We start from the raw sequence: 15,804 nt of genomic DNA on the forward strand, positions 1-15,804 counted from the left end.
GGGAGGATGGGGGGGGAGGGTTCAGGCGGTAATGGGAGCGACGGGGAGCAGCAGATGAAGCTTCCCTCGCTAGCCTGCTGCTCACCTCCTGCGGTGCGGCCCGGTTTCGAACAGCGGTCCTCGGCCCAGGGGTTGGGGACCCCTGCACTAGACTACCGGGGAACTCCCAGTAATGGCTCTTGATGGGTGATGAGACTCAAGTTTGGAATAGAGGTGATAATCGAAGATTTTGGTTGAACCAGAGAGCCAAGGGAGAGAGTAAAGATCAGAAGACTGAGAGTTTGTCCTTCAGGAGTGCCAGCGTGTAGTGGCCAGGTAGAGGAGGATGCCCAGGGGACAGGATGGTGTGGCCGGAGAGGAAGGAGAAGCACTGAGGAATGCCAACCCGCATGTGGTTTGGGATATTGTACTGTCTCCCAGCTTCGACATACCATCTTTCTTTCTTTTCCAGGGGATGGAGTCGACTTTCTCTCCTGGTTTTTGAATGCTCTACACTCAGCTCTGGGGGGCACAAAGAAGAAAAAAAAGAGTAAGTCATGTTATTTTGTGAAAGGGAGACCTTTTCTGTTTTGTTGCTTCTTTTAAAAAACGCTTTGCAGCTTCCCACCCTTTTCTTCTTACCTGTTTATCTTTTTGTATTAGGGTAGTGTCTCTGTATATATGGGCTAAATCTTGTTCCTGAATGGTTTCTTCTCCATTTTTCTTTATTAGAATATGGTTATATCTAATGGCATTTTTAATAAGTGGAAATGGGTATATAATTGTGCTCTAGAAGTCCTGACTCGGTTTCAAGCTGGGGGGCTGGGCAGCATGCTGTAGACATGCTAGTGGTGCCAGAGTGAGGGCTTGGTGGGCGGGTTGCCTGGCTTGTAATTTGGTGGAACAAACTAAAAGCTCGTGCCTCGCCCTGAGCATGTACTTGGGGAGATGAGGCTGGCCGCTCTGTTCATTCTCAGACCTTGAGTCCCTGTGTTTCTTAGCATCCAAGTTGGCTTAGCAGTAGCTAGACATTTTTCATGAATGCCAAAAATAACTCTTAGCTTAGAGACCGCTGAACCAGGTGAATAATTTTGGAGACCTAATGCAGTTTTCTTCTTTCTGTGTTCTGATGGTGTTGGTTTCTTCATGTGGGATTGTGGCCTCGTTCTTTTTCTGTCACATAGCCCTGCCATCTCTTCAGGTATCTTCAGCCTGTGTGCCCCATCTCTCTTGGGAAGAAGATAGACATAAAATAATTATTTACACAAATAAAGGTATAATTTAGTGGTATATGTTACAAAGGTTCTTCTGTGCTTAGTGAGAGCTTTGGGTCTTCTGCTGGAAGATGCTGGTTTATTTCAGAAATTTAGGAGTTAGGACTGTATTTTGGAAATGCTTTCCAAGCTGACAGAATTTGCATTTTGATTTCTGTTTGTACAGCTATTGTGACTGATGTTTTCCAGGGGTCCATGAGGATCTTCACTAAAAAGCTTCCTCATCCTGATTTGGTGAGTGGCTTGAACCGAGTTTTGGACCGATTTATATCACCCGAGGGGATTTAGGGTTGACAGAGAGATGCTTAGATAACTGGTACAGCCTTTTTTTTTTTTTTTTTTTTTTTTTTGAGGTGGACTCCCAACCACTGCGCCACCAGGGAAGCCCCGGTACAGCCTTTTGCTCCAGGAAGAGGTTCTACAGTACACCTGACAAGTGGCACTTCCTCTAGGTTCCTGTTGCACCAGTGTGCTTAAGTTTGGGAGGTAGTGGTTGGATATAACAGTTGACCTTTGAACAACACAGGTTTGAACTGCACTGGTTCACTTATACATGGTTGTTTTTTAATACATAGAACTACTACGTTTACGTTTAGCAGTTGGTTGAATCCGAGGATGCGGAATCTGTGGATATGGAGGGCTAACTATAGGACTTGAGCATCCGTGGATTTTGGTATCCAAGGCAGCTCCTGGAACCAACCATAGATACCGAGGGATGACTGATTTCAGTGTTCTGGCCACTGGGTGGTGCTGGCGTGTTTTTTCCAGAAAGTTCAGATAAGCTTTCTAGATCATCTAAAAACTTTTAAAAGAGTCTGGTATTTAAATAAAATCTCTCTGAAGATGGAAGCCCGGTTTTTGCATTAATCTAAACAGGTACAACTGCACGTGAAACTGCCCAGTCTCTTGGGCACCCCTCTTGGTTCACTTCAATATTAAATGAAGTAAATGTAACAGAAACATCGTTTCTTTCCATCTGTGGTGTTCTCCACTCTGCTCACACTCCTTCCCTCCTTTTGCTTCTCCCTCGCTGCTAGCCAGCAGAAGAAAAAGAGCAGCTGCTCCATAATGATGAGTACCAAGAGACGATGGTGGAGTCCACGTTTATGTACCTGACGCTGGACCTTCCTACTGCCCCCCTCTACAAGGACGAGAAGGAGCAGCTCATTATCCCCCAGGTGCCACTCTTCAACATCTTGGCCAAGTTCAACGGCATCACTGAGAAGGTAGCCCATTAGCACACCTGCCCTGCTGATACCCCATTCTCTCTCTTGACATTTTTCTTTTTATACTTGGAAATTGCCACATGTATGTAATGCGTTTATTTTAAAGTATATTGTGTTTATTGAGCCTCCCAGACTTCCTGATGTTTCACCCCCAACTCTTAACTTGAGTTACAGTGCCTCTGGGTAGTATGGAGAAAGGAAGGGGGTATTTAGGATAGTAGGAACTCACAAAAGTACGAAAAACTCCCGTCTTTTAAAAAACATGACATCAGTATTGAAGTGGAAAAAAAAACAGAACTAAAATACAATGAAAAAATTTATTCTTGTTCTTCCATTGCTCTGCATCAAGTTAAAGGTTTCTTTTTATCTGCTGAGTTAACCGTTTCTTGGTTTAATTCCCTTCTTCATCCTAGACAAATTTAATCCTTTTTGATTCTTTTAAACTTTTTAACTTTGGTTCTTTTTTTTTTAACTTGATGCCTCATTCCAAACCCTTTCTGCTCTCTTTTTTAACTAAGGTTCATTGGTTTTCAGATAGTAAATGCCCATTTCTCCACGCCACCCCCATCCCCTTTTCTCGCTCACACACGCACATGCACACGCATAGAGATAGGTAACCTAAAATATCTAGCCTGTTTCTTAGGCTCATTTCATTTTGGGGAGGCAAAAGACCTTGGGGCTCATCTAGTTCAGTTTATTTTATTTGGTTTTAGTTTATATTGGTTTTAAATGACAGAGCTGGGGATTTTTTCATCTGACTTTTTCAACTATGCCACATGGTCCCTATTATTACTGTTTGTGCAAATTTAAGTAATATTAAGATTCCCGTGGACCCTCAGTATTGATTTAAATTTATTGTTATTATAATATTACTTAAAATAGTATAAACATCAATGTTGGTATAAGCTTTTTATACCTACAGCTTTTAAGCATGTATTAAATTATAACAAACTTATACAAGCAAAACTTTGAAACCAATAAAATTGGTTAATAGTGCTCTTGTAACGTGAGTTTAGCTAAAACCTTGCTGTGTGAATGTGGTACTGATGTCCAGGGTGAAATCCTTCCCCCCAGTATTTTCTCATAAATTCCAGAGAAACCTTTTCAAGTTAGGCTATGACATCATTTAGGTGTTAAATCTGTCTATCCTTCACTACTCTGAGATAATTAAAAATAGGGCTTCTTGATGTCAACTTGTTCATAGACACAGATGTGGGCAGTGAAATCTCTTGGCATTTACTTGATTAAAAATTTTTCTTTGCTTTTAGCACAGTATTTTATTTCAGTCATGCAGAGATGAGTTACTTCATATCACCAAAAAGACATTTTTTTCCAATAGTGCTTATACCCTTAGATGATCAGAAATTTACTTAAAAGAAGGTGTGGCTGTGGTATGTGTGCTAGAGCTGGAAAGTTTTTATTTCTCCAGCGCTGTCAGGTTTCTCGTCATGTGGCAAGGGAACTTAGTTTTTTAAAAAGTAGCAGTTCTATGGAGATACAATTCACAGCACCATATAATTAAGCGATTTAAAGTTTACAGTTCAGTGGTTTTTTCCTACGTTCACAGATCTTTGCAGCCACCACCAGAGTCAGCTTTAGAACATTTCCATCATCGATGTTTTTTATCGCCCTTTAGTTATCATTCCAACCCTCTTGTCTCCCCTAGCCCTAGACAACTACTAATCTGTTTTCTGCCTCTGTAGATTTGCCTCTTCTGGACATTTCATATAACGTGGTCTTTTGTGATTTGCTTCTTTCACCTAGTATATAGCGTTTTCAGGGTTCATTCATGTTGTAGCATCTATCAGTGCTTCATTCCTTTTTGCAGCCAAATAACATCCCATTGTATGAATACACCACATTTTGTTTATTCATTCATCAGCTGATGGACATCTGGAGTTGTTTTCACCTTTCTGCTGTTATGAATAATGCTACTATAAATGCCAGTCTACAAGTTTTTGTGTGGACATGTTTTCATTTCTCTTGGGTGGGTATTGGGGAGTGGAATTGCTGAGTCATATGGTAACTCTTATGGTTAGCCATTTGAAGAACTGCCAGACTGTTCCAAAGTGACTGCACTATGTTATGTTCCTACCACCAGTGTGTGGGTGTTCAGTTTCTCTACATCTTCACCAATGTTTGTTATTGTTCATCTTCTAGATTATAGGCATCCTAGTAGGTGTGAAGTGGTATCTCATTATGGTTTTGATTTGTATTTCCCTGATGACTAATGGTGTTAACCATTTTTTCATGTGCTCATTGGACATTTGCATATCATCTTTGGGGAAATGTTTATTTAGATCCTTTGTGCATTTTAAAAATTAGGTTATTTATCTATTTATTATTATTGAGTTGTAAGAATTCTGTATATGATCTAGATACCAGTCCCTTAACAAATGGATGATTTGCAAATATTTTCTCCCATTCTGTGGCTTGCATTTTCACCCTCTTGATAGTATCATTTGAGGCATAACAGTTTTAATTTTGTTGAAATACTGTCTAGTTTTTCTTTTATAGTGTGTGCTTTTGTTGTCATATGTAAGAATCCATTGTTAAATCCCAGGTCATGAAGATTTACTCTTGTGCTTTCATCTAAGACTTTTGTAGTTTTAGCTCTTAACATTTCAGGGCTTTAATTCATTTTAAGTAAAGTTTGGTATATGGTATAAAGTACAAGGTCCAACTTTATTCTTTTGCATATGACTGACTGTCTAGTTGTCCTAGTACTATTTGTTGAAAAGACTATTCTTTTCGCATTGAATGGTCTTGGCACCCTTGTTGAAAAATCATTTGACCACAGACACATGGGTTTATTTCCGGACTCTTAATTTTATTCCGTTGACGTGTATGTCAGGACCACAGTCTTGGTTATTACTGCTTTGTAGTTAGTTTTGAAATCAGAAACTGTGAATCCTCCGACTTTGTTCTTTTTCAAGATAGTTCTGGCTGTTTTGGGTTCCTTGCAATTCCTTGCACATTCAGATTTGAGGATCAGCTTGTGGATTTCTACAAAGAAGCTAGCTGGCATTCTGACAGGGATTGTGTTGAATCTGTAGATTAGTTTGACAGTTATTGCCATCTTAATAATAGAAGTCTTATGATTCATAAACATGGGATGTTTTTCTATTTATTTATCTTCTTTAATTTCTTTCAACAATGTTTTATAGTTTTCAGAGTATGTTTTAAACTTCTTTTGAGTTTATTCCTAAATATTTTATTCTTTTTGATGCCATTATAAATGGAGTTGTTTTCTTAAGTTTAGTTTTGGATTGTTAATTGCATGTGTTTAGAAATACAGTTGATTTTTGTATATTGATTTTGTAGCCTGCAACCTTGCCAGACTTTTAAAGTGGATTTCTTAGGATTTTCCACATACAAGATCATGTCATCTGCAAACAGAGATAGTTTTATTTCTTCCTTTCCAATCTGGATGCTTCTTATTTACTTGTTTACGTTTTATTGCCTAATTGCTGTGGCTGGAACCTCTAGTACAGTGTTGAATAGAAGTGGTAAATGCAGACATCCTTATGTCGTACCTGATCTTAAGGGAGCACATCCAGGCTTTCACTAGTAAGTATGATGTTAGCTGTGGATTTTTCATAGATACCCTTTATCAGGTTGAGGAAGTTCTTCCTATCTGTAGTTTATTGAGTGTTTTTCTCATGATAAGGTGTTGGATTTTGTCAAATGCTTTTTTGTGTCTAATGAGATGATTGTATGGTTTTCGGTTATTCCTATTTATTGCCTTATTAATATGAAATGGTACATTACATTAATTGATTTTTGGATGTTAAGCTACCTTTGTATTCCTGGGTAAGTCATACTTGGTCATGTGTAATTGGTGTATAAGTCTTTGTTGTTGTTTATGTTGGAATTGGTTTGCTAGTATTTTGTTGAGGATTTTGGCGTCCATGTTGGTAGAAATATTGATCTGTAGTTGTCTTTTCTTGTGATGTGACTCTCCAGAGAGTGATGGTCTCATTGGTATTTCCTCTCTGATTATGATTAGTCTTTCATTCCTATCTCTTAGTTTTTACTATACTACATTGTGTTTGTGTTAAGGAAAAGTAAATATATGTTCACTAGCTTTTAAGCCTCTTGGGCTGAGGAGAATGTCCTGGGCCCCCACCACTCCATCCCCTCAGACGTGCTGAGTGAGGCCTCAGTGAGTGTTGCCCAACAGGTTGCGCTTGACCCACCAGTCTCGGGGCCTTTGAGGAGGAAGGAGCGTGGGATGTCGGTTGACAGCTCTGCTGGAAAACCCTCAGCGATGAGGGGCTCCTTGCTGCCTCCTAAGTGCCTGTTCCACAGTGCATGCGTCTAGTGGTCAGGAAGCTCTTCTTTATTATGAATTAAGTGAGACTCTCATGGTTTTTAAATTCTGAGCTTTTAACAAATCCTCTTTTTCACTTGACATTTTTGTTTTCCTTATAGAAAGGAATATCCATACTGTGTTTGGAGTTCAACAGTATGATTGTGTGCTGGCTGAAATGCAGCCCACAGTTGAGGTATTTTAGCCGTAGCTAAACAGCTATTCCTCAGCCTTGTAGGTGGTTTCTGGGGTCAGGTGTCTTCTGAATTCTACATGTAAGGCAAAATTATATTAAAAAAGCCAAAACAAAACTCATGTCCCTGCTCTAATTTGATAATTTTCTTTTTTCTCTCTAGGAATATAAGACTTACAAGGAGAACTTTCTGAAGCGCTTCCAGCTCACCAAACTGCCTCCATATTTAATCTTTTGTATTAAGAGATTCACTAAGAACAATTTCTTTGTGGAGAAGAATCCGACTATTGTCAACTTCCCTATTACGTGAGTGTTCCCCTCCTTCACTTCCTCATAGGGGGCATGAGCTTGGATTTCTTTTTATATCTTTGTGCCACTCTTAGTTTTGGACAGTCTTAGTTGGAGATTGCAAGGCACCTACCTACACTACATAAGTTAAGGGTTTTTATTGGAAGGATAGAGATATTTTAGGGCCCTCAAAGATGGATATTTCCCTGCAGGAAGTTCCTCTTTTTTCTTCTCTCCTGTTGCTTGCTGGGAATTGTAGTCTTTCAGTAAAGGGAAAAACAGTTGGTAAAAGTAGGGTAGGACGGGTAGGATTCTCCTGGCTTTGAAGGTAATCCTGAGCAGTTAGTCTGGCCATCTGTTTTCTGGTCATTGCATCTTGTATGCTATAGTTAAGGATGGACAGTGAGAGTGACTCTAGATTTGTCTTGCTTTCTTGGGGCCCTACTACCTTATTTCTTCCCTAGAGGATAAAGTCTGAAATGTGTTCAGTTTCTCCCTATTGATGAGGACGTTATGCATTTTGATGTATAGTCTTATTTTTCATTGACCACGCAGTTGTCTTTTTGCAAACATTTATGAGTGTTCTAACGGGACATTTGGAGGAGTCACAGAAGGCTCCTGCAAGACCCTTTTGGAGGTAGACAGTTGGTTTCCAGTTCTCAAGAGACACGGTTTTTCCCACTCTGAAGATGATCTCTCTGAGAACATGGAGAAGCCTGGTGGCAGGGCTGGCAGGAAGAAATGTGGGTCTGTGTGTGGGCTTTTAGATAAGGTAAGAGCGGAGCCCTGAGGTGGCTTCTTACTGAGAACGATTTGGATGGATGGATGATAGGATTACCATGCTGTAATAGCTCAGGAGTGTGGTGTTTTTAAACCTTAGAAAGTAGTTGGAGCTGTAAGGGGCAAATGTTCATCTTCTTCTCTTGTCTTTCTACCTCCATTGCCTCCATTTTCCAGATGCCCAGACTGCTCCAGGACTGCCAGTGTTCTCCTTTGAAAATAGTACCGGTTTTTTTTTTAATAAATTTATTTGTTTTATTTATTTATTTTTGGCTGCGTTGGGTCTTCGTTGCTGCGCGCAGGCTTTCTCCAGTTGCAGCGAGCGGGGGCTACTCTTTGTTGTGGTCGCGGGCTTCTCATTGCGGTGGCTTCTCTTTTTGTGGAGCATGAGCTCTAGGCGCGCAGGCTTCAGTAGTTGTGACACTTGGGCTTAGTTGCTCCGCGGCATGTGGGATCTTCCCGGACCAGGGCACGAACCCGTGTCCCCTGCATCTGCAGGTGGACTGTCAACCACTGCGCCACCAGGGAAGCCCCAGGTGTAACATTTTATTGTTTCTGGTTCCGTCATCACCAGGACTCTGAGAACAGTGGGGGTTGAGGAGAGAAAACCTTTGTAGTTAGGATTACAGGAGAACTTCTTTTTCTCTTTTCACACACTTTTCATCCTGTTCTTCTCTAGTATTGTGTTTGTGTGACAAGTAGGATGAAATCAGGGGACATGAAGGTCAGCTCTCTGCCAACTTGCGTAGGACCACAGAGGGGCTTTCCTTCAAAGTCTGTGTATCAGGGTTTTAGTTCAGAACTGGGCTTCTGTGAATTGCCACAGTCACCAGTTTGTTCCTGGAAGGAAGGAGCGCCCTTGACTCCAGGGCAGCTGCAGAGGAAGGACTATGTGTTGGTGGTAGTTCCTGCTCAGTCACCACAGAAATTCCCTTGCTCCGGGAGTTCTTTTCTATTGGACCTGTAGTATGTTTATTTTGCCACCAGTTGCATTTGGATTTTTGGTAACTGACTTCAGTAGTTTGTCTTTCAGAAAGCTTTGGAGAAGTTGAGAAAAAGGGTACTTCTCAACCAGTCAGCCTTTTAGAGAACATCAAACTGTGTGATTCTGGAAACCTGTACTCTGATTACTTTGTGCACCGTCATTACGTTTAGACTAACATGGTTCCAGGTTAGCCAAGGTCCCCGCTGCTTGAAGAGGACCCTCATCAGACCGAATTCTTCTCCTGTGTTTTATTCATAACACATCTTCTTTTTACCAGAGATTGATTCAGACTTGCAGGGATTAGGGACCCTCTGCTCACTTGGAGGTAGCGTTTCTGGAGCACAGGTTTCAAGTTTCACTTCCAGCTACCTAGGTGGTCTCAAAATTGGACTGTTCTGATTGGCGGACGAGTATGGTTTGCTCCGTTGACTGTTTTCTAAAACAAAGTGATTTAATGTGTATTTATTCCCTTTTGTCACTTAAACAGTTTCATTTCAGTCATGGAAACTTGAGTATAAATACTTCTGAAGATTTCTCTAGGACTCATTCAGAGAAGTCTGAACAGCTGTTGTTAAAGCTGAGAAAACCATACAAGAAGTCAGTTTTTGGCAGCCGGGAGGCATTTCTAGAGCTCACATGGGTTTCCTCAGACTCATATCTAAATTTTATTTTACCAGTGACTGTTTAGGGAATTCCGTGGTAGTCCAGTGGTTAGGACTCAGCGCTCTCACTGCCGGGGCCCGGGTTTGACCCCTGGTGGGGGAGCCAGCATCCCGCAAGCTGAGTGGCCAAAACAAAACAAAACACCCAACAAAAAGCAACAACGACTCTTTGATCTATATGGGACACTGTCAGTCTGTAGAAATAAATAGCTATCATGAACACATAGAAAGTTACATAATATAGTTAGAACAAAGATGTTTATTAATACGTGGTTTGCATTGAAAACTTTTTGTATTTTTGGAGAGATAATAGATTCATAGTCTAAAGTTCAAAAGGAGATACATATCTGGAAGTGACCACTGGATGTGACTGCTATTAGCATTTATTGTAAATCCTTCCCGAGATGACATTACTGTGTTTTGTGTTTTGAGTGGTAGCACATCAGCCAGTTCTACAGCGATTAGAAATAGGATATAATCTCTTATTCTACATTGTATTTAAATTTTTATAAATATTTGTAGGCTACAGAAGGTTATATTTTTCCTGAAAATAGTGTAGTTAGCATTCTCTTAATATTCATGTTAACGGTCAATCTACTTCCCTATTTAGCTATTCGAGAGATCTTAGTAATTGTCATCGGAGTCTTCACAGTGAGCATTTATTATAGCTCTTGACTTCGTAATAACTGGTGTACGTGTATATACTTCAGCTGACAGAATTCAACAAATGAAACACAAAAGCAGGTTTTATTCAAAGTACATCAAGAATGCTTCTCTATATTTAAAAAAATGAATGTTCAGGTATTAAAAATAAATTTTATATTTCTAAGTGCCAGTTGAAGGAACCTAGTCAGTAGTCTCTTTTGGCAACCAGAACTGAGAAATTTGGAAGCTGTGGGTTAGCCAGTGTGGGTTCCGTAAAGGAAAGAAAGCTGGGTGGGAAAAGAGTAAAGCTGATGTCAAAGCAGAAAAGAGGGCAGGTGCCTCTCAGATCTTGCTGCCTCTCCAGTGCTTGGTTTCAGCTGCATTTCCTAGTCTGAAACCCTTGAACAAATACCCCTTTTGTGCTTAAGCTACCTAGGGTGGATTTTTGTTACTTGTAACCTTTTGCTTATTTAACTAAAAGAAAAACAAATAAGGTTCCAGAAGATCAAAGAAAAAAATGAATCGGATGATCTGCCATTTGCCGTATTGGAATTGTTACGGTGATTATATACAGTGACAACCCACGTGATCAGACTTCCACAGCCTAAGGCCAGAGACCAGGCGTCCCCTTGACGCTGCAGCTGCAGCTGATTCCCAGATGGGGCAGAGGGTGGGGCGGTTACACGTGTTCTCATCTCAGAGGAGAAGGTGGCACTCATTCTCACAGAGGAGCCCTAGGTTATGTCACCTGCTTAAACTCGAACACAGCTCTGAGGTGGCAGAGCCCCGATTCCAGATCAGATCTGAACGACTCCAGGCCCTGCACTTTTGACTGCTAGGCTTTTTTTTTAGATTTTTTAAAAAATTTATTATTTATTGATTGGTTTATTTATTTATTTTGGCTGCACCGGGTCTTAATTGCGGCACATGGGATCTTTGTTGCGGCACGCGGACTCTTAGTTGCAGCATGCATGCAGGATCTAGCTCCCCAACCAGGGATCGAACCTGGGCCCCCTGCATTGGGAGCGTGGAGTCTTACCCATTGGACCACCAGAGAAGTCCCTAAGCATGCTTTTATTTTTTACTTTTCATTTATTTTTTTAACATCTTTATCAGAGTATACTTGCTTTACAACGGTGTGTTAGTTTCTGCCTTACAACAAAGTGAATCAGCTATACGCGTACACATATCCGCATATCTCCTCCCTTTTGCATCTCCCTCCCACCCTCCCTATCCCACCCTTCTAGGTGGTCACAAAGTACTGAGCTGATCTCCCTGTCCTAAGCATGCTTTTAAAGTGTGCTTTTCCCATAGAGCCAGTCTTTCCAGTTTGACTCATTTTTATGGCAGATTATATGAATTTCCACAAACCTGGGCTCCCATGGCTCTTCAGGCCCACCTAGATACAGGGTCCTGAAATAGGGCTCCAGAGCTTCGTGGTCCGTTTGGGTAAGACAGTTAACCTCTACAGGGCTAACGTAGTAGGCTTTGTCTGATCTTCACTTTATTTTCATCATCATCAGAAACGTGGATCTGAGAGAGTACTTGTCTGAAGAAGTGCAGGCGGTGCACAGGAATACCACCTACGACCTCATCGCCAACATTGTCCACGACGGCAAGCCCTCTGAGGGCTCCTACCGGATCCACGTGCTTCATCACGTGAGTGGGGCTGACTTCGCGCGGTGGCAGTGGCAGGAGCAGGAGGTGTTCCTTTGGCATTTCAGAGGGCGCTCCTTTCAGCTTGCCCTTTCTTATCCTTGACTTTGGGATTCTGCAAGTAATAGAGCGGACAGTGGTCAGTTTAAGGCAACGATTCTCAATTTTGGCTGCCCATGGGACTCCCCTGTGGGCAGATTTGAGACTCCTGACACCTGGGCCACCCCAGGCCAGTTACGCGAGAACAGCATAATTTGTGCCTGTTGGTTTTCAACTGGGCAGAGGCCAGGGGTGCTGCTAAATAATCCTACAGTGCACAGGCTACCTGCGCAGCAAAGCATTTTCTGGCCCAAAGTGTCAGAGTTAAGACTGCGTTAGATTATCTGGAGGTGGGAACCAGGCATCGTGATGTCTTAAAGTTCCCAGGAGATTTCCAGTGTGCAGCCAAGATCGACAAGCACTGTCCTAGACTAGAGCCTTACCACCTAAAGTGGAATCCTTGGACCAGCAGCACTGACATCATATAAGAACTCGTTACAAATCGCAGAACCTCAGACCCCTCCCTACACCTCCTGAATCACAGTCTACATGTTAACAAGACCCTCTGATTGGTATGAAATTAAAGTTCACAAAGCACTGGTGTGTAGGTTCCCTTTCAGCTAAAAAAATTTTGTGAATTTGCTGAAAATGGCTGAAACGCGCTTAAGATGTATTTGCTATCACACAGATTACTAGCACAGATTGTTCTAGCTTGGTTAGTCTCCTGGGGCCGTGGGTTTAATAATAGCTAGCTGTGTCCGTCGAGCGCTTTGCTGTGCGCTAGACAGTACGCCACGTGCTCATGGGTGTTCATCTCGTTTATATCCTTAAAACACACTTTCAAGATAGGTGTAAATACCGCCTTTTTACAAGTGAGGAACCTAGGCTCAGAGTTTGAATAATTTATCTGAAGTCAGTAGAATTGGGATTTGAACCTAGATATTTGGTTTTACCGGGAATAGGGACTTGGTTACGTGATCCTGAGCTTTTGTTGTGTCTCCTGTTCTGAACTACTGGAATACCCCGAATACCTGGAGTGTATCTGTCTTTGGCGTTTCTTAGAAGTTGGGATGGGTGGGGCTGGTGAGCTTCCAGAGGTGCCTCTGCCATAATCCAGAAGCCTCTTTTCCCCCTTGTTTATGGAAGCATGAAGTGAGGTAGATTTTGGTGTATTTGCAGCACTGTTTTTTTAGGCCAAAGGAAGCAGGTTAGTATGGTGGACAGTGTCCACCAAGGACACTTTTTCTTGACTAACTTGCTGTGTCCTCTGGGATGGGGGTGGGAATGTCCACTTTTGGTTAACACTGCACGTCCTAAGTCAGTGTGTCTGTTCCGTCACTTCTGAGCAGCAGGGAGACATCTTAGGTGAGGAGAAGAGGGCTTCCTCTTCTTTCTCTTTATTGTCCTTAAAAGACGTACGGTGTTTGAGACTCCATTGTACTTCAAGGAGTCCTCAGCAGGAATTGAGTTTGCCAGAATGAACACCCTAAAAAGTCTTTAAATTGAATGATGCCCGGCAGAGGCCGTGCACCCTTTTACGTACCGCTCTTGCTGTGTGATGGTCTAGTGACTATTCTCATTTTTCTAGCTTTCAGCTGTGATCCCTTCTGTCTTATATCCTTTCAGTTTCAGAGAGCAGACTAACCCAGCCCTTCGTACTCTCTGCAGGGGACAGGCAAATGGTATGAATTACAAGACCTCCAGGTGACTGACATCCTTCCCCAGATGATCACTCTGTCGGAGGCTTACATTCAGGTGGGTTGGCCGCGGACTCCAACGAGCACCAAGGAGATGGAGCGTGGGTCCAGTGAGAGCAGTGATGTAGGTGAAGGCATGGAATGGGATTGAGTTAGGTTGGGTGCCTTTTGACATGCACTGGGGAGTGTGGTGGGACCAGATTATATGGCCCTTGAAGCCCAGGAGTGACCTTCAGGGAAGAGAAGGGTGGAGAAGCAGGGAAGAGTGATGCGTGAGCGAGGAGGTTCTGCTTACGGTGAGCCAGGTTAGTTTTGCGAGTGTGTGGTCTGGTTTCAAGGAGGAAGAGCCCAGAACCATCCGGGCCGCCAGCTAGGAGTTGTCTCTGAAGCTTCCCCAGTCCCCCGGGCAAAGTCAGCACTCTTCGTGACCCCACCGCACCGTCTCTTGTCTTCGTGGAGCACCACCTGGACTAGTGTAACTGTCCTCTCCACTGGGTCGGGAGGTCATGGGGTAGAGTATCTCTGTCTTCTTTTTTCTAACTGTCCTAGTACCTGCAGAGAAGGAAGACTGAGGCTAAGAAGATGCTATAGCTTTGTAAAAAAGGAGGGAGACGCTGCTCGTTCCAGAGATAACTCTTTCCTTGGTGACTCTGTCTAAAGTGGCAAGTCTGACTCTGAGTCACTTTTTAGAAAAGGAGTTTGGAATGGGAAGAGAAGGATGGGTAGAAAAGTGATAGTTGAATGAAGGAATTTTCTGAAAGATTATGAGTTAGTTTCAGGGGACTTAACAAATACACAGGTGGGGTGTTAGTTTGTCCATTGCCTAGCGCAGATTTAGGTACTTGATAAATGTTTGTGGATTGAATGCCAGCTCCTAAATATCGTATTCATTTCTTGCAGATTTGGAAGAGGCGAGATAACGATGAAACCAACCAGCAGGGGGCTTGAAGGAGGCATCTAGAGCTTTGCTCCCAGGGGACTTTGGCTGAAGATGGAAATACGAATACTGAGCACAGGCTGATGGCCCAGCCCTTGAGCCAGCCCAGGTTTTATGTGTCCTCGTTCACACCAGAGCATCCCTGGTCCTTCTGCCTAGGATGGCTCTGTGCTGTCACTCAGCTGGTCTTTGATCAGTTGATTGTAGATGGATGCTCCTTTCTCCTTCCTGTCTGTCTCCCTTCTAGCAGGCCAGGACTCTTTTACAGATGTATGTGATTTATTTCTGAATAGCTGGGAGTAGCTGAAGGACAAGATAGTTTTCTTCTATGCATCAAAGCCTCAAGATTATAGGAATTAGAGCTTGAAACCAGTAGCACCCTTCTTCCATCATAGGTAGATAGTTTTCCTGTAGTTCTCTTCATTTCTTTGTGTTTTGGGATGGATTAAATATTTTCCTGTTTTTAAACTAGCCTCTTGTTTCATATCCTTCCCTTAGATTGCTGCCTAAGGGGAGGATTTAAAAAAAAAAAAATCCTCACAAACCGTCTACCCTATAGTCTGTTATCTGGTGGCCATCACCTTCCTGTCAGCCTGTGGGTGGTGTGTCAGTTTAGGATGCATTTATCTCTAAGTAACAAAATATCTGACTGAAAGAGATAAATTATTATTGGGCTTAACTAGAAGTCTGGAGGTGGCTGGTTTCAACCTGCAGTGCAGGGCCGTGTGAGGAAAGAGGGAGGGAAGGAGGTAGGAAGAGCATCTGACTGCAGTGCAATTCTGAACCTCTCAGCCAGGCCGGTGGGAAGCCTGGAGCACGGAAGAATCGAGCAGAAGTGGTTTTCGGCAAGCTCATTGATTAGGAGCTGCCTGGAGGAAGGGTGGCCTTGGCCTGGGCGCTGTGGCAGACCTGAAGATGTGGGAGATCTGAAGATACAGCCGTTGGTGGCCGTCAGTCAGCTGAAGCAAGTTCTCTTAATGGGAGGTAGGAGCCGTGCACCTCTGGCTGCCACCCTTTGCTTTTGGGACACAATAGAGTCATCCCTCGGTATCCTCAGGGGATTGGTTCCAGTACCGCCGTGGACACCAAATTCTGAGGAGGCTCAAGTCCCTTATATAAAACGGCACAGTG

The 15,804-nt window shown here is 42.7% G+C and overlaps 1 protein-coding gene across 7 annotated transcripts in view; it reads left to right on the plus strand.

The window, feature by feature from the left end:
• The window catches only part of USP39 (ubiquitin specific peptidase 39), a 29,188-nt gene extending 14,047 nt beyond the window's left edge, over positions 1 to 15,141 (plus strand). For all 7 annotated transcript variants that reach the window (XM_024743997.1, XM_024743996.1, XM_024743998.1 and 4 more), the window contains 7 exons: positions 452 to 529; positions 1,420 to 1,487; positions 2,291 to 2,479; positions 7,148 to 7,290; positions 11,868 to 12,003; positions 13,708 to 13,794; positions 14,637 to 15,141. In XM_024743997.1, coding sequence (XP_024599765.1) covers positions 452 to 529; positions 1,420 to 1,487; positions 2,291 to 2,479; positions 7,148 to 7,290; positions 11,868 to 12,003; positions 13,708 to 13,794; positions 14,637 to 14,684 — 749 coding nt within the window. In that variant the 3' untranslated portion in view covers positions 14,685 to 15,141. The remainder of the gene's footprint in view (positions 1 to 451; positions 530 to 1,419; positions 1,488 to 2,290; positions 2,480 to 7,147; positions 7,291 to 11,867; positions 12,004 to 13,707; positions 13,795 to 14,636) is intronic.
• The last annotated feature ends 663 nt before the right edge of the window (positions 15,142 to 15,804 follow it).

The sequence above is a fragment of the Neophocaena asiaeorientalis genome, unplaced genomic scaffold, assembly GCF_003031525.2.
Source record: "Neophocaena asiaeorientalis asiaeorientalis breed wild unplaced genomic scaffold, Neophocaena_asiaeorientalis_V1.1 scaffold114, whole genome shotgun sequence".
In the NCBI taxonomy this organism is placed as follows: domain Eukaryota; kingdom Metazoa; phylum Chordata; class Mammalia; order Artiodactyla; family Phocoenidae; genus Neophocaena; species Neophocaena asiaeorientalis.